Source organism: Apteryx mantelli, chromosome 25 (assembly GCF_036417845.1).
Source record: "Apteryx mantelli isolate bAptMan1 chromosome 25, bAptMan1.hap1, whole genome shotgun sequence".
Lineage (NCBI taxonomy): Eukaryota > Metazoa > Chordata > Aves > Apterygiformes > Apterygidae > Apteryx > Apteryx mantelli.
The window spans coordinates 10,767,818-10,787,129 of NC_090002.1; the positions used below are offsets into that span (position 1 = coordinate 10,767,818).

General features: G+C 42.2%; 1 protein-coding gene across 1 annotated transcript in view; it reads right to left on the reverse strand.

Annotated features, from left to right (window-relative positions):
* The window catches only part of KCND3 (potassium voltage-gated channel subfamily D member 3), a 138,777-nt gene extending 124,387 nt beyond the window's left edge, over positions 1-14,390 (reverse strand). The window contains exon 1 of the mRNA XM_013943598.2: positions 13,282-14,390. Coding sequence (XP_013799052.1) covers positions 13,282-14,390 — 1,109 coding nt within the window. The remainder of the gene's footprint in view (positions 1-13,281) is intronic.
* Positions 14,391-19,312: the final 4,922 nt, after the last annotated feature.

Below are 19,312 nucleotides of genomic sequence, written 5' to 3' on the forward strand. Positions count from 1 at the left end.
CATAGGTATAAATGTTTGTCTTTTTAAAGACTGAACACCTGTTTTCTCCTCAAAATTCTTCCTCTTCCCCCCAAATTACCAGAGTTGTTTTTTACTGCAGATCTTAAACATTTTCTTTAACTTCCCTTTTCCTCTTCAAGCATTTTGCAGCTCTACTCAGATGATAAAGGGCCAAGATAAAGGATGGCAGTATCTAGGAATGGGATGAACATGGGAGCTGGATTGTTATAACAGTACTTGTGTATCTGCTGAAAATCTTTGGCTGGCTAAAAAAAATGGTAAAAATAGAGACAAATGTTACTATGTGGAAGACAAAATTAAGATTTAAAGATTTTTCTTTCAACATCTGGAGTTCTGTTCTCCTTTTCTGAACTCTCATTTTTTCCTTTCTTTTCCAAGCCAATACAATAGAAAATTACGTTGAGCAGCATGTGCATGTATACTGGACCTTTCCTTATAGGCTAGATATTTGAAGACTCATACCTTCCTGTAATAAATTGGCCAAAGGATCTGTCACAGGACAGCATGGATGTGAGATTTCCATTGGGCAATTCCTCAGGACCTTTAAGTTGGCATCTGATCTGACATACCTTCCCAGACCACACAAGTAAGGTTAGGGCTTCAGATGGAGATCCACGGAGATGTACCATTTTAGGCGTATTTGTTCAGAGAATCATAGAATAATTTTGGTTGGGAAGGACCTCTGGAGGTTGCCTGGTCCAGTGCTATGTTGACTTATGTGGAGAGTAGAACAGTTCTAAGATAACACCAAAGGAAAGTTATTAGGACGTATGTGTTTTAACAAGTCATGTTGGCATGCAGCCTTGTTTCCCTCTGAATTTGGAGAGGAGCATGAAAAGAAAGGTCAAAACTGGAAAACAACTTCTACCTTATAATGCTTTTCCTATCCATCCATTTATGGTTGCTGTATGCTTGTGTTTCGCTCAGTCAGAAGTAAGCAACCAAGTATTGCAGTCTTGTCATCTGCACCTTCAAGAAAGCCTGACAATGACAGTGACTTCGGTCTTGAGTTACAGATATATTTTTTGGATGTAAACCTATGGAGCTGTTTACCTACGTTTTATCTATTCAGAAGGCTTTCCCTAGACTGGAAATCAAGCTTATTCAATAGAGCTCATTAAGTAATGAGCTTATTCACTAAGCTCATTACTGGTGAAATTCATTCTGCTCAGCCCTCTGCAGCCCAGAATCTTGTATCCCTTCAGCCCAGCCTACTACTTGTTTTGACCTTTTGCAAGAAAAGTGATTTTTACCTAATTTGAGCTGATCTGCATATTTTCATTCAACAGCTGTCTTGCTCAATGAACATTTCCATTATTTAACCTGATCTGCTATTCCTCTATAGCAGAAAATATCTAAAAGGGCGGAAGTTTTTTGCATATGGCGTGCCAAGGCTAGAATATCATGCCAGCTCGTTTCGTGAACTGAAGCAGAGTGTCTGATTCAGTGGAACTCATCTTATTGCATGATGGATGCTCCCTGGATTGATGAACAGACGGTTAGGCAGATGTAAGTAGGCAGGAAAACGAAAGAGGCACCAAGTAAAAGTTGTGATTGCCTCCTGTGAGCTGACCATGATTGCCCATCTGTACACAATCTAGTGGTCTTGCAGGAAGTTTTAAAGCACATAGATAGACAGCAGAAGCTAGGGATTTCATACCTTGGTTAATTATGCAGAGATCAGAGAGTGAGCTTGATAAAAAGGATATCTCGCAGGCGCAAAGCTGGGTGGGAGACAGGGTTTTAAATCTTTCTGAACCAACAGAACCACCGAAATGTGTGACAGTGAAGGATGTGTGTTGGCAATAATGCTTCATTGATTCATGTTCAAAGTGGTAAATTTAAGTCCTGTTTCTACTCATGTCATACACTGATTACTAGAAAAAGGCTCTCATACTGTGGAGTAACAGAGGTGTCAGAATCTGTTAAATCGACAACAGCCTACTCCTATCTTCTCTCTGAAGAGGAAAAGAGAAGCCATGGGAGCTTTTCTCAGTTTAATATTGATGACAAAAGGCCAAGAAACCATCAAAACCTCAAAAGACACTCAAAACAAGATGACAAATTGAGGATGAGTTCTGAAATCAAATGCAGGGAAGGAGTAAGTTTGTGTCTGCATTAGCAAGTAGTGTGGCTCAGTAGGAGCTGATCTCTAGAATGAAACCGCTGGTGCAGAGGACCCAGCAGCTGTACCGTACGCCTCTCAGGGAGGATTAATTTTAGACAAGTTCTAGTCTGCTCCATGGCCTGAACACCCATTAGCAATAAGAGCACATTAGGTGCATTCCTGGAGTGCATCTTTCAGCTGTATTTCATCAAGAAGGAATCCAGTTTGCATGCCCTGAAACCTCTTCTCAATGTGAGCCAAACTGCACTAAGGACAGGATGATTGAGAGTTTTGCTTTCAAAGTGCACTCCTGATCCAAACTAAGACACTAATGTATATGCACTCTAGGAGACAGCAGCTCAGTGCAGCTTTCTCTCATTTTAGCTTTCCTTTTGAAGATAGCTTGCTTCTGCCAAGCATTAGGTTGCAAGAATAGCTGGCTTGCTTTTTCCTTTTCAATTGAAAAATAATTGAAAAAATTTTGTATTTATCATTGTGACTATAAATGGTATTTAGGGAGGCTCCCTTACTAGATATCATACAAATACAGAAAAAAATGTGTACTATTGATGATTTGTTGTCTTCAAATTAAACATATGAGTTACATACAGAGCATATAAAGATGGAAATGGGGATTGTGGCAAGTGGGTGAGAAAATACACAGAATAAAATAATAGTAAGAAGTGTTTTCCTAAGTACAGAGAAGAAATAAAGGGACTGTCTGGTTGTGGGGTGAAATCTTGTTATCTCAAGGCTGTGAATTTGAATTCTAAAGGCTGAGAGTGACTGAAGATTTTATCATCTGCTGTTTTCACATCTGATGTGAAAGCCTGTATCTACAGGCAAGATGAGAAAAAGCAGCAGCAATTTGTATCTTATAAATGGTAAAGGAGAATCACATGTACAGAAAGAATAAAGCAATAAGCATGTGAAAAATAACCACCAGTAATAAAAAAATAAGTGTACTTCAAAATGTTGAGAGTGGTTTTGAGGTCTGATTCACAGGAACAGTTAAAAAGTGAACCTGGCAGCGTTGACTCGTGCCTATTGCAAGGAAGGTTGGTGAGGTTCGTCCGTGATAAGGCGTTATTTCTCTAGTGTTAGCACAGGAGCATTCAGCAAACCCATATGCCGGTACGCATTCAATAACCAGTAGCTGCTTCACTCCGTAAGTGTAAGACTTATTACTTGAATTATTCGACCTTGTTATTAGGTGACTCCACAGCACCATTGCACTGAGACCTCTACACTTCTGTGTTTAAGCTTAGATTTCAGGGGCCATAGCTTCATTCTGCAGGACTGCTCTCTTCAGAAGCAAGCAATCCCTCTCAAGGGCTTTCTGGGGACGTGCATCAGCCAAATTTCCCAAAGTCCTGAAGGCAAAAAGCTAAAGCTGATCTGTGTTTTAATTTTGCCACAGATGGCAGGCCAAGATTAAAGCAGCAGGCTTCCCCAGGCGATCTACTCAATGGCTGTCTCGAATTCTCGCAGTGAAGAGCCTGCTCATAAAATGACTTTGAGTGGCTGCCCATTTTGGTTTTGTTGTTGTTGCAGATGCTTATAGGTGGGAGATAATTCGTACGCAAAGCACCAGCCTCCGTCAGGAAGAGGAGCAGAGCTGACAACAGTTGCAGTGCTGGTGCCCAGCTCCGAGCTCCTCACAGCCCGTGCGGGAAGTGGGGAAAGTCCTTAGCAGAGAGACGGAGCAAAGGAGTGAGAGCACAAACTAACGACAGAAGGAAAGAGCCGGATGCTCCAGCATCATTTTGGAGGCTGAAAAATCAGTAAAGATTTGCACCTTTTAGAGAAGTAATGAATTGTTTCCTTCCCTGGCAGGTAGTGATTTGACTTGCCACATGCCTCCTAGTAATTTCCCAGCAGGTTTTTAATGTTGGAACAATAGCGTTCTGTTAGATATTGATTTTAAAATAACTCTTCGACACTTGCTTGTAACCTTAAGAGGTGAATTACAGCCCTTGAATGTGTTCTAATGTAGCAGCGGTAAATAGTTAAACAGACAGCAGTCTGTTCCCACGGGTGTTATCCATCTGCGAGAAGGATGAGCTCCGTTCAGGCTGCGGCTTTCTTCTCAAAAACTTGGGTGAACCACTTTTCTGCCTCCGTTGCTCCTGCTCTTTGATTTATCTGTTCAAACCGTAAGGCTTTGCTCAGAGAGGGCCTGTTTGTTACTGTGTCCTGGCTGTGGTAAAAGCGGTGCGGTGCGGAAATCCCGGCGTGAGGAAACGCAGCGATTCCTCAAGGAACCTATTTCAGGGCATAAACGAGCACTTTCTGCACCTCGTCATCGAGCAACAGAGGCCCGTTGCTGCTCCCGGGCTCCTGGCTGTAAACAGGAGTGGTGGGTGCAGCCACCCAGCCCCACTGCTGGTGTGCAGGGCCAGGTCGGGTTTGTCAGTCCTGGCTAAGTCCCGTCTGTCTGTCTACACCTTCCCCCGTGAGCAGCTCCGGGGAGAAGCACCGGCATGCCCAGAAGCAGCGCGGTGGCCGCGGTGCCCTGGTCCTTCCCACGCACTGCTGCGAGCTAATTTGACAGCTGACAGTCAAATCGTGATGGGGACCTGGTACCTGTTCTGGGAGTGTCTTGCTTCCCTTTTGCTATGATGCGGGATGCCACCGCTTACTCCGCAGGAAGCCCAGGGACAGTATTTTGCTGTGGGATGGTATGAAAGCGATGAGAGATTGCCACTAAGCTAAGCAAACATCCAGCAGTCTGCCTGCCTTGAAGAAAAGTACTAATAAATTCACAGTGCAAGTGGTGGAATTTGACAGAAAAAAGTGTCTGTGCTGGATACCGCAGCAGCTCGAGGTGGGAGGGCAATGGATAAACGACCTCATCGTAGTTCTTTTCTTCTTGAACTTCTGTGGGGCTGTGATGTTCACCACGAGATGGCCTTGTAGTGCCAGAGCCCCTCTGCTGGCCTGGAGATGCTGCCAGAGCGAGGCACAAGGGCACGTGCTCCGAGTACTTCCATGGGTAGCAGGGAAAGCAACAGCTAGGTTCAGTTATCTCCATTTCTGAGGCTTGTGCTACATGAAAAATAAATAAAGCTGCTGTGTCCTCTGTTAATGTACTGTGGCAGCTCTGTCCCTGTGTGCTTCTGCATGGATTGGTAGGAAGGATATGGAAACGTGGCCTGCATTAAATGAGAGTAATACACAGTCTCCCCTGAAATCAGTGCTGACTTGCACTGGTAGCAATGGTAATAGTCACTGTGAGAGCCACGAGGCAGCGGAGAACCTCTCCCCCAGGACCGGAGTCCCTGCCGTAAGCGTGATGGATGGCTGGGAAGAATGCTGTTTAGGCCTAAGTTGCTTTGAATACCTCACAGGTTTTGTGTTTGTTTCTTTTTTTAGTAGGCAGCCTCACTACAGTTCCTGAGACGCTTCTCTATCGCTTAGAAATAAGCTTCTTTTGGTCTCTTCTGGTTTCAGCTGCCCAGAGCAGATGGAAGCCATTAAAAAATAGCAATAATTTTTTTTTTATTGCTTTCCTAACATTAAAGTAGGGCAGGACTTTCATTTCTTATTTTGGGGGATCACATACTAAATCCATGCCAAGAAAGCATCTGACTAAGCATGTGATTTGCAGATGTCTTCTGTAAAGACTTAGGATGGCTATTGGCAGTCATCGCAGTAGAGGATTGACCTCAGCCGAGGTCTAACCGTAAGGGTTGCAGAGACACAGGTCTCAGATATTCCCTCTGTACTTGTAAGGGAAAGCTACGGCTGTGCTATGCAATTTACACTTAAAACTGATTTCAACTGTGTGAACTGTAATCAGCTAAGAGACATAATTAGTTTGGGCTAATTTGATGCAAGGCCTTTAACTTCGCTTCCCCTTTCACTGCTTTCATACTGACAGTGGCTACTGTGTCCCTTACTTTCTACTGATCTCTGTAAACTAATTACTTTTTACTGGATCAGTGCTATTATGAAATTATCATTTTATGAGACTAAAAATAGCTCAGGTCCAGTCAGCAAGCCAATCTCTTCCCTTCATCTCCAGTGAAAATACAGTGTTATCTTTAATCTGCATTTCTCAGGCACTTACTATGATGCAGGCTAGAAAGCAAGTGAAAAAAAAAAAGAAAGAGAAGCATAGAAAAATTTCTTAAATCAGTTGCTATAGATGCATCTTTGCCAAAGTTCCCACTGGTAAATTTAATAGTCACATTATAATTTTAGTCAGTACCTTTACTTGGCCTTATTCAAAATAACTCATTTCTCATGCAACAAATTTAGCTTAAAGGAAAGTTATTTTGTCTTGCCCGTTAAAAATGTTGTGTTTGCACATATGTGCAGTCATTACAAATATCCAAAACTACGCAAAGCCTAAAGACAGATAAATATTTTCTTTAAGATGGAGAAAAATCCAGTGAATTCCACTTGTTTTGGGAATGAATAAGGGTATTTTAATACTTCTGGGGTTCTGGTGAACAGAAATAGCTCAAAAATGAGATGCTTGCCTCATATTTACATCAAGATAGTGAAGGGAAAGGTTCCCTCTGTAGTTTCTGATACAAAGACATTTTGCACACAATATCTGTAAATCCATTAGAGTAAGAAAATTGATACACATTTCATATAAGATGAAGCTGGAGTCAAGAGAACGAAGGCTCAAGAAAATGGCTTCTTTGTATAGCTCCATCAATTCATTGTTTGATTGGACTTTCCTGATATTAAATTCAAGCTATTCTTTGGCCTGTGGATATGAGAGTTGTTTACTCTGCAGGAAATGGTGAGAGTGACGCAATTTTAGAGCCTTGCATTACAAAGGAAACATCCCACATCTCATCCATCTTTCCATCGCTGATGTTAAATATGCAAAGTAGCATTTCTTTTAAAGCATTTTTTCTGATTCAGTTTAATGGCAGTTACTGAAGTACTGACACACAAAATATGATTACTGGGCCACACTGCAATCTTCCAGGAGAACCCATAGAGCAGCAGTGCTCCAGAGATGATTTATTATTTTCCTTACTTTGCAAGCGCCTCTTAGTTTGCATGAAGCAGGATGAATGAAGGTTACTGTGAGCTTGAGTGTTTTCAATACTTTGCATTGGAGAAATAACTGCAAAAAAAATCTCTGTTCACAAGGTAGCTGGCAGCTGCAAGAAACGTGGTCAGTATTCAGTAACTTTATGCTAGACCAGCTGTCAACAGTTTGGCCGTAACTACTTCACACGCTATTTCACTACTTAAATTTCATCCTATTTCTTCCCTGTGATTGAATACCAATAAGAAAGAAAGCCCAAGAAATAAACATAACAAATAATGATGTTTCTTTCAGAAATGGCTGATCAAGTGTCAGTTCCCTCTCTCACCCACGTTCTGCAGAACCACAGGGCATCAGCTTGAATGAAGATAAATCAAAATAGAAAAAAAAATCCTGCTCTCTAAACACTTTGATAATAAAAACTGTAAGAAATTTCAGATCTTAATCTAGATCAGGCTGTTGACATAGCCAGGCCGGCAAAGCTGTCTTCTTGCCTTCCTAGGGTTAACTGGGTTCCTTAAATGGATAATGTAGGTATGATTGTGTTGCCCAAGTGCACTGATGTGCATCTGTCGAGCCCATTGACCAAGCGCAGCCAAATCTGAATGAGGGATAGAGATCTCGAAACCAGGATGTTCTCGCAAGTTGTAAGGAAGATAGTCAGAGAGAAGATCGCGGTTCTCCTGGGACCACCCCTGTGGGCGCGGAGCCTTGGTGAGACACTAGAAAATCACACAATATCCTCAGGCTCAAACCCGGACAAAATCCATCAAAACCCTCTGTTCTTTGGTCCACAGAACTACTGTCTCTTGACACAAATGGCTCATAGCTTTCGGTGCCAGTTCCCTCCAGAAAATACTGCCAGTGTTTCAGCCCTCTCTTCTTTTGTTCCCAAATGCTCCAGGGGGCAGCTGTGGTGGGGGTGAGGGGGGCTGCTGAGGCTGCCTGCGGTCGGTGCCTCTGCCGGGACCCTGACCTCCTCCGGCACGGGATACGGCGGCGGAGCCGGCCGCGAGGCTCCGATCTGCCCTCGGGAGCCCCCCTCTCTCCAGCAACTGTGCAGGCAAATGTGGCGCTCGGTTTTCACACCTAAAATTCGGTTCCTACATTGCAGGTCACAGATACTGCCTGAGAGTCTGAAACATACTGTTGCTGGGTGAAATGAAAACAGCTATAAAAAGCTTAGAAAAATATGCTCTTTGGGTGAAAATGGTGTGGGTTTTAGTTGCATGAGAGAGGTCTAGCACTGCAGCCTTGTTTGTAAGGCATGTTGACAGGCCTATAAACATGAGGCTGCCCCATCCAAAATCAAACATCATTTAAAAGTAAATAAAAACAGTATTATGGTAACAAAGTAACAAAATTTATGGTAATTAAACTTTCTCAGTACAGATAGAAAACTGATGGCTATTGCATATCAAGTTAGCTAAAAGCCAAGAGAGAGACATGCATGCTAATGATGGGAGCGATCACCGTGTTTCTCAGCTCCTTTTGGCAGTGCTCACGTTACTGCCGTGCAGGGCAAGGAGGTCGGCACCTCCTGCAGAAGAAGGAAAGGCTGGTGGCAAAACTAATATTTATTTTATTGGCATTTTACAGAAGGGCAAGAGAGAGGATAGGTAGCTGTTGGCCTCTTGAGAAAGATGTCTCTGCATGAATTGGATAGCTGATTTTGAATTAATTTTGAATAGTTGTTTCAGTAATTCAGATTGATTTAAGATGCACCCAAGAATAATGCTTTAATTATAAAACCTCCTGAGCAAAATTTAAATCATGCTAAATTAAAACCAGCCTCTGTTAAACCAGGGCTGATGAGCACAGCAGAGGGATCAGAGATGCAGGGTCAGTATAATTTAATTCCATTGCTTTGTTTCCCATTCCAGAAAAATTGTTGCACCTTTCTCCTTGGGTTGTTAGCTACCTAAGGAGCTTGCAAGTCATCTTAGATTTCTCAAAACTCTTGTGCCTGATTTGCATAGTAATCCCACCAAAAGCAGCACTTACTCTGTTTTATGCAGTACTTCGTCTTCAGTGGGAAATGCTTTTTTATTGCTTTTCTTTATGGGTCAATCTGGAAATTCAATTGTATCTTTACGAATCTGGAATAACTGACTTACAGTGCAGTAGGAGAGTTTTACAGCAGTGAGTTTCAAGATCCAACCCTACTTTTTGATGTTCTTGGAAAGACCGTGCTCATGCACCCTTCAGAAAGATAGACAGCTCCATCAAAATCACTGGTTATATATTTAATATGAATCATGCCTAAGGTGTTCACTCTTGCAGCCGGTTTGTTCTGGTGGGGAATGGGCAGGAGATGCTCATGCTCTGCAGAGGTGCTGCGGACGCCCTGCACGAAGCTGGGGGTTTGGGTGTCTCTGAGCCGTTCTGCCTCGCGGCAGCTGTGCCGTACACGAAGCAGCCGCGGCATTTCGTCGGCCACCCGACAGCTCTATGCTCAAAGGGTTTCAGCAGCAGGCGAGGGCAAAACCTCCAGTCAGTGTAAACTAGTGGAGCTCCATTAAAATAAATAGACTCTCACCAAAAGAAAACTGATGCAAAACTGCAAAGAACCAGGACAGTCAATGTAATGCTTGTCTTTGGGATGACAGGAGAAAAAACCTGAAAGTGAAATTCTGAGCAAAAGAGACAAAACTCTGTATTAAATTTTGAAGGATTTTCATTTTTGTTCTTGCTGCTTTGTCATTTGCTCAAAGGAAAAACCATTTGGGGACCTTCTATATTATTACTGCATACAAGGCTAAAGGGCAGAGACTGGCTGGTACAAGCTACCACAGCTTCTTGGTTTCAGTTGAATTAATTTAATTTGCACCAGCAAATATCTGGCTTAGATTTTTTTATTATTAATGTTAGTCAACTGGAACATCTGATAATGCTTTCCTAAGGCTAGATCTGTTTATCTGTTGTTAGTAAACTTTCTCTGTTTTCTGAGCTAGTTTTTAAATGCTTTAATAGCATGGGAAAAGTTATTCTGCATATTCCAAATCAGCTTATGAACCAATCTGTTACAAACAATGAAATTCCAGTATCAGGAAAATGCTCAGTTATCTGGATTTAAATGTTTCGGTGTTCAAAAGAAAAAAAAAAAGCATACATATGTACATTTGAGTTAAAATCCAGCATACTTCATAGTTTCTTGTTCTAAATTCTTGCTAAATTTTTAAAGGCAAATAAAGGGATAACATTTAAGATATTTATAAGAGCTCTGAACACTGCTGAAATGCAAGCAGCTAACTGGCAACCGCTAAATAGGCAAAGTCTGATGTATTAAGAAGCACGTTAGAGATTTTGGCGGCATTTTTGGCAGTATCTGTGAGATAGGAATTGCCAGTACTCTCATTAGTAACAGGATCCTTCCAAACATATTTAAATGACTTCTGAGGAGAGATGTATATGAATTTTCTTATGAAAATGCCAATTTGTCAAAACTGAAAGAATCTGTAGGGAGAAAGGGGGCCCAGGGATATTGACTGCCTCTGCCACACGGTGCGAGACGGGAAGATGGAAATGAGCTGGGGCCAAATGTTTCATTTCTGCGGTTCCTTTGCGTCTGTGCAGTGATGTTAACCCCCGTATCAGAGGCACTGCGCGCGCCGAGGGCTGGTACCGGCACTCCGGCAGCGACTCGTTTCGCTCGGCGCTCTCCGTGTGTCCGGCGCACCGCCCCAGCTGGGACGCGGCAGCGGCCCGACAGCAGCTCAGCCAGCGAGCCCCAAAAGTGCCTGTCTGCGGGGATCCAGCAGGAGCTCTGCGGAGCTCATCTGATGGAAAGTGGGTTAAAAACCCAATGGGGTCATAAGCCACACAGGGTTCATAAGCCATAAAAGCCCAACAGGGCTCGTAGTGATGATTCTCCTTCTAGTATAGGTTTTAGCAAGGCAGTGAAGTGTTTGGGTTTTGCTGCTTGGATAAGAAGGTGCTGAATACCTGATGGATGAGATCATGGGTAGCTAGATGTCAGAGAGCATATATAGCTCTCTTCTGTGTCTGCTGTTATCTAGGTTTCTGAGTTTCTTATAACCCTGTGATCTGACAGCAATCTCAGCTAATAGACTATTTGCTAAAGACACCTATTTTAATTAAAATCTTCCAACAAAAAGTGCCAGATCAGTAATACTAGATGTTTAAGCTTTAGTGCTTTGATAGCACTTTTTAGGTCCCTTTCCAATGAAATCTTACAAAGCCATGTTTAAATGTCTAATTTTTTGAATTCTTGTCAACCCATTTAAAGCACTCATTCATCTGTAATTTCTGTGATTACAACAGATTGAGGACACTTTGAAGTGCTCAACAGCACTCTGTTTTGTCTATCCGTGTATTCAAAAAGGAAAAGAAAGAGAAAAAGACCAAGTCACTGATGGGAACAGAGAATTAATTGTGCTACAGCACATGCTGCTTACATTTTACAAAGTAGATTTGTTCCCAAGTAGCGCCAAATGTTTCTTTGACCTTAACTTCCCCCTCACGAACGTACAGCAATGTATGTATGGATGTGCATGTGTGTATGGACAGAAAGAGAGAAGTGATCCTTACTAAACAGAAACCAGAAGATAGAGCTATACTTGCATGCATTTCCCTCATGGGGAGAGGATGTGCGAACAAGCCACCCGTGGCAGGTTGCCGCAGGACATCACGCCCTGCTGAAGTTGCTCAGATACTGTGGTGGGGACTGGCAGGTGGGGACTGATCAGGATGGGCTGAGCCAGAACATGGAAAGCTAAACCAAGGATCAGGGGAGGGCTGGGATCCAAAGTCCAAGCTGAGATTTCTAAGTGAGCACTGACTGCTTTTCCAGGGGCAAAGAACTTAGCTTTTGCCACTTAGACATGAGCCAAACTTGCAAGCTTTGTTTAGATGCCGAAACAGGAGGAAAAAATGATCTTTTAGTTACTATGGCAAACATTTTACATTTTCACTTAATGAAGAAATTCAACGCTTACAATTTTCATATGCTGAGATTCTCCGCCTTTCTGACAGCTGAATTATGATTTTGGTAATTTTAAAGTGCTACTGTGAGTCTGTTCATGCATAATAGGCACAGAGAAGTGTTTAAAATCAAAAGCAGTTTAGAGAAAAAGTGGTCACCATATTACAAGAATGAGAATTGTCTAAATCTGAATATTAAACTGTGTGAACTCTCCAGTGGGAAAACTGTTTGCAAAGCAACTATAAACTTAGCATATTATTCTGATGTATGGAATTCAGAGATTGCATTAGGTTGTAACTTTGTAAGTGCCTGAAGCAGCAACCTATAAAGCCTACTTTCTTTTATACAATCCTGTCACGGTAAGGGTTTGGTCATTCTTCTTACAAAGGTTTTAGTTCAGAGCAACAGAAATTCAAATCTATAATCTCAGTGGAAACATCTGACATAAGACATAAGTGAAATATAAGAGAAGAAGAAAAGGAAGTGTCCTCCAGGCTACATTTCCTTTGCTTTGATTATACATACCATTACCTTTGTACCTGTCCATAGAAGTGTTTGAAATTCTACTGCAGCTGCTACAGTATGTTCTTATTATTTTGCAAACTCACAAATAGACACAGACAAGAAACCCATACCCTGCTCAATTAAGTAAAAACACATCATATCCTGGTGATCACTGAATATTTTCAGGAGTATAGCTGCCCACAACATCCATTTGAATTCAGCAAACCTGTAATTCCAGGCATGTCAAGCAATCAAGCAAACAATGACCAATGTTGCAAAAAGAGGCAAAATATACATCAATGACTTTTTGTAAAATCTATGGCTTGAATGAATGTCTGAAAAAACACAAGCTGTAGTTGCCAACTGCTTTGCACTCATGTCTTTTTTTGCACCCCTACAGACGGAGTGCAAAACAGGACCTGCTACTCCACAGCCTTGCTCCTCCTGCATTCAGTTACCTTTATGCCAAGCATTTGTCAAGTGGGTGTAAGTGCATTTTGTGTTTTATACAACTTTGCATAGGCATAAATTCCAGAAGTTGACAGGCAAAGAAGAATCAAGCCCGTAACAATTCCAGCCCCTTTTGGAACATGCACCCAGAAACATGCTTAGCCTCAAAGAGTAACTGGAGTCAGGCTCCTAAGATATGTTTGCCTGCTGCTCAGTAAAAGAAAAAGTAATACTCACCCAAGTGTTGTCATGGTTACAATAGTGTACCAAAAGGAAGCAGGAATACTGGTGAATTTGCTAGCTGAGGACCCTTTCTCTGCATAAAACATCACAGTTGCAAAGATGATGATTGCCATAGTGAGGGAAAAGAGGAGAAAGCCAAGCTCGGAGGCACAGCTCTTCAAAGTGTAGCCCAAGATTCTTAAGCCTTGGGAATGGCGAGAAAACTTGAAAATCCTGAAAACCCTAAAAACCCTTAGTGTCACAAAGGCTCCGCTGACGTCCTCATTGTTGGTCATCACCAAGCCAATGTAGTACGGCATGATGGCCACCACATCAATGATGCTCATTACACTTCTGATGAATCTGTAGCGACTTGGGGCCGCAAAGAGTCTCAACAGATACTCAACCGTGAAAATCATCACACAAGCTGTGTCTAAGCAAAAGAAAGCCACAGCATATCTCTCCCCACATGGAAGCTCCTTGTTTCCAGGCACCGTGCCGCAAGGGACAGTTTCCACAACATTAGTGATCACAGAGACAGCAATAAAGAAACCGGTGACATAGTAAAAGACTAAGGCTAAGGTGCTGGTGTGGGGATTCTCGAAGGCTCGCCACATGGTCTGCCGGAAGCTCAGGGATGGCATGGACCCTTCTTGGTTGTTTTCTGAGTCATTGTCATCCATCAGCCGCTCTGCGTTTTCCCTCTTTCTGTCTTTGTACTCTTCATAGCAGCAGTCCCCAATGATTTCGGGGAGGATCCCGTAAAAGGCAAGCTCTTCGTCATAAGCAGAGATGCACTCATACCTTGGATAGTGTAGCTTGCCAGTTCTATAAAAATTTAAGATGCATCTAAAGACCTCAGGGTCCCGGTCAAAGAAGTACTCCTTAGTGTCTTCATTGAAGAAGAACTCCTTCTCGGTGCTGCCCAGGAGAGTGTCGGGGTATCTCTCAAGTGTAGTCCTCCAGGTCTGGAAACGCCTGCCACTCACATTGAGAATGATCAGCTCATCCTGCCTCTTATTTTTCTCCGTTGGAGCCAGTGGCATCGGACAGTTGGCCACTGGCATCCATCCTATGGCAGCTGCCCTGGCAAAGGGCAACCATGCTGCTACTCCTGCTGCCATGATGACCCCAGGCCTTGTTACTGGAGAAGACAGTTTGGCTGCTTCTGAGACCTGTTGGAAGTCAGATCAGTTCCATCTAAAATACAGAACAAAACAGAAATGCGACACAAAGTCAAGTAGGGTGTCTTGCCCCATTGTGTTAAAGAGTTATAGATCAGTACGTGCACAAGAATTTAAAACAACTGGCTTGTGTTAGTCTCCCATTTGAAGAATGATGTTAAACAAGTCACATGATAATGAGCTCAGCAAGGTTATGGCATTATTATAGATTGAAATTTTGAATAGGAAATGATTCCTCATTAAAAGCGTTTTAAAAGTAGCATAAACACACTAATTTATATTTGCTTCCTTACAAACAAGACTAATCCATAATTCCCCAGGTGTAAGCCTCGTGCTCATCAGTTTAACTACAGCTGTCAAGAAAGAGCTGGGAGCTCCAGTGAAATCAGCTTGCAGTTCAGCCGGGAAAACTGTACGTCATGAAAAGCCATAACTGGACTGAGCTGCGTTTCCAGTTTTAAACCAGTTCAAAATGCAATGAATTTTGCACCAAGAACAATGTCAGTTGGAAGAAACATATTAAAATCTTCTCTGTTTTTTATTAGCTTTCTTCAACCTTTAATTAAAGATGTGTGCTAGGCAGCAGATTTTTTTCTGGTCTCCTGGATTTAAAGACAGGTTTTACTGTTGTGAACTATTGCATCACTATAATGGACCAGAGGAAAATTCTGGCTTTTGGGAGAACATTGCTCAGAATATCTGAGCAGCAGTAGCTTGAATCACAAGTGTAAATGCTGATGGACGTTCTAGTAGATACACTGTTAGGTGAGGGAAGCACACCCTGGATTGAGCTACCACCTGAGGACCAAGAACATCAGAATGGAGGAGCCTCCAAACTTGGACAACTTTCTTCCAGCAGGAAGATAGCTTGTTGTTTCCTAGCTGCCAGAGGCAGAAGTGAAATAAGTTCACTGCACTCTTCATTTTAAAATGAAAAATACCCCAAGTTGTCCAGATCCTAAGCCATTGAAAATCAACACTGCTCTCTTGAAATTTGAGTAGTTATTGTGGTCCTGATCTAGCCAGGAATTTTCTTGTTCTTTTTGGTTTTTGGTCAGATGTATGACAATATTTAACTTTTATTTTAACTTGTATTTACTTTCACTTCCCTAACGTTTTTCTGACTCTACCATACAATTATCTGGAGAAGGGAACCATTATCATATAAGATGTATTAGGGGCCCTATCAAAAGTTAATTTATCAATGGAAAGACTTCCATTGATTCCATGGCTCAGGCCCTCAAAGCCTAATTATTTCCTCTACATGGTGTCCTTCTATGCAATTTTATTCTGAACTTTTTTAATTATATGAAAGCTGCCATTCCAGCCAGTAAGGCTACAGCATTATTGATTTCAACAGGCCATCAAAATACTGAATAAAAAATGATGGAATCAGTCTGTGGGGAAAATGACTAAACTGTTCACAGAAATGCTCTTCCTGTTCAGCGCGCATTAACATTCGTCACCTTAATGTGGAGTATCTTGCTGTGCAATTTTACTATCTTAAGGACAATTGAAATCCCTGGTGCAAGCATCTTACTGCTGCTGTAAGAGGTTTTGTAATTATGAAACATATAATAATCCATAGTGATGCTTATCCCAAAGAGACACTTTTCTTCTATACATGGCACTGGAGCCAATATTCCGCAATATTTTACTATAAAGGATTGTTCAATAATACTATGCATTAGTTTTTCTCTCCCCCTAAAGAGTGAATTTATTGCATTAATAGTGCCAGACTGACAGCTGTGGAGACAAGAATGCTTTTGTTTTTCCTTGGAAGAGACAGTGCACAGCACTGCAAACTTTCCCTGCGCTACTTTGAAAATGCTCCACAGTCAAAAGGCAGTCAGTCTCCAGGGACTCAGTGGGCTCTGACAGCAGAGCTGCCAATTTCTGTTAGCAGCAGTGGTGGATCTTTTAACTTTTATGAAACACTGCAGTTGAAAACAGGACTATAAAAGAAGAGGCAGAAAAATGACAGCCATTTCATTTCTTAATTACCAAATACAGATAGGCAAATAATCAAGAGGCCAAGATAATGCATCCTATTGCTAAACTCCCTGCTGGTAAACTGTCTTCTGTGCTTTCTAATTTCAATTAGAGACACCACCGTAGTCATTCTACCAGGACTGATTGGTGATGTACAGTGACCTGAGCAGCTACAGTACACTGGATCCTCATCTCCCCAGATTTCTCTGGGGAACCTTATTAGAAATCTCTTCCGTACTTATAACTTTGGTTGTAAATTCCAGGTTACCTACATTAGCTGCTGAGGCACTATAAATACTTCACATATAATTGTTCTAATAAAGCACTGGTAACTCATAAGTGACTTACACATTTTTAAATCAATTTTAAAAGATAAAATGGGGTCCTTCCATGCTGGCAGTATATGTGGGGAAACTATAAATATCTTAGCTATAAAATGGACAAGAGATGAGAACAGAAGAGAGAGTGGTGTGTTCTGTCCATGGAAGTTCAATCGCTATTTCTCTGTGGCAAAGAGACGCAGCTGGTCAAGAAAACTTCCTCCAGCATATGCACACAGCTTGATTTTCAAAGTTGCATTAAATCTGTCCCATTTGATCCTCAAAATACTTTAAAAGAGAGACTTTCTCAAAGCTCACAGCTGTAAATTATGTGTCTCTTTTTGTGGCCTGTGTCTGTGAGGAAGGTCTGAGAGGGAGAAGAATAACTCAATACCGTCAGCACAGGGGGTCTGCTGCTTCTTGTCCATGAACCTTTGGAACTCCACCCCACCCCAAAATAAGAGACAGAAAATAGAGAGATAGGAGATAGGATTGGATTTGTAATTTGGAGCTGCACAAACTAAGTTTAGAGTTAAAAAAAAAAGGGGGGGGGGAGTAACTAGTTTATCTAAATAATATGAAAAGGATCCTCCTTTTCTGCACACTAAGCCTGGGTTCTGGTGACTCTGCTAACTGTTCTTTTTAGGCTGGAAAGCAATAGGCTGGGTAAAATATATTGTACAGTTGACTGTCTCTTAAACTAGATTAGGAAATAGATGCACATTAATCCATACAAGCATATATTTACCAATACACACACTTCTAATTTTAACTAATTTCCACATGTAATGTAAAAGGTTCTAGTTAAAAGATCATTAGCCTGTTGATGATATTTAGAAGAACTAGTACACAAAATAAAACAGTTTGGCTCTTTCTGACTTAAGCAAATGTCAACGTCTGTGGAACAAATAAACTGTTTTCTTTAGATAATTATGAGGACAGCAAAATACTGCAAACAAATTTGATAAAAAAGCCTGTGGCTTGACTCCCTCCTTCCTCCACTCCCCATGATTCCCAGCACTATTTGAATCTGGCCTGACCATCTACCTAGCTATCTCAGCTCATCTGCGCTACAGCTAGCTTTACTGACACAACGATTTGATTCCAGTTTCAAAACATAAAACTAACATGCACTGTTAGATCAATAAAGCACTGGAGGAAAACTTTAGCGAACATGCAGTTATTTCTATTTACCTAAAGGGTCAAGACGTAAACCATGGATTCTTACCACATTAACTTCCACTGGCAATGTCATACTTAATAAACGTCTCTTAATATTTTTTCATGAAAAACAAAACAAAACAAAAATCTCATGGTGTTTCCCTTTCTGGAAGCAGAGAGGGATAATTGAAAATATGGCTGATTAAACATACTGTGAGTTTCTTGGTGAGACACTGCCAATGGGAGTGAAGAGCCATCAGATCAGTCATTCTTGGATTTTCTATCCTTTATTTTGTCAGGCTCAGACAGCAAAGATATTTTCACTTAAAAGCAAAATATATCAGTCAAAGCTGCAATATCCTCTTTCAGTCACATATTCCTTTCCCTTTGCAATTGAATCAGATAAAACTTTCTGCAAAACATTCATTTCTTCAGTCAGTTGGAGAAATTTGGGAGCAAAAGCAACAGGCTTAGGATAAATGCAAGCAAACTTCTCCCATCCCTCCCAGCCAGCCCAGAGAGCCCCATCTTGCAGGCTCGCAGCAATGCCTTACCTGGCAAGGAAAGACACTCTCAGCACCCAAAGTAGGGCTAAATCTAGGGAACGGGAAGGAAGGGGGAACAGTCAGTCCTCAGGATAAAAGGTGAGCTGTGCTGTCTGCCTCTTGACAGATGAGCCTCCCTCTCTAAATGCAGTCAGAAGCAATCAGAAAATATGATCATCATAGGGAAAGTATATATAGAGAGATGACTAAACAGCTTCTCCCTCATTACGGCTGAGACGGAGTCTCTCCCTGCCTCTCTCGCCTAAGCTTGGTTGGTTCGCACTCTCCCCTTCAGTACTGCTTGGAGCTGTGCTCTTGCTGTCTAACCAAGCTGGCAGCGGCACCCGGGTCCCGAGGAGTCCACTGCTGTGGACGTAGCAGGGAGGATGCACTGAGCTGAGTGTCCCTTTTCCTCTCTCAGTCCCAGTGAGGCAGACTGTAAAACGAGACTGTGAAGAACGGCGGTGTGAGCTAACAGAGACACCAGCAAATGGAGTCATTAAATACACACCAGAGCCTACACTGCATGCTGATGTGCCTGGCACTGGCAAGGTGAGGGGGAGTAGAAAGGGGGCAAAGTACGTGGTGAACTTCCCCGGTCCCTCACGGAGCTCTCTCTGTGTCCCCGAGTCTTAGGCAGGCAGGGATCTCCCTGCAGGAGCTGTCAGTTCTCTTGCAAGGGAAACTGAACTATTCCTCCAGCTGCACACACCTACAACCAGCACCTTAGCCAGGGCAGGAGGCTGTATTTAGGAAGAGAAATAAATAATTCAGGCTTAAAATGATCTTTCCCTCTCTCTTTCTGCCCTCTTCCCACCACTTGTCCCCTTCCCACCTTGCCCTG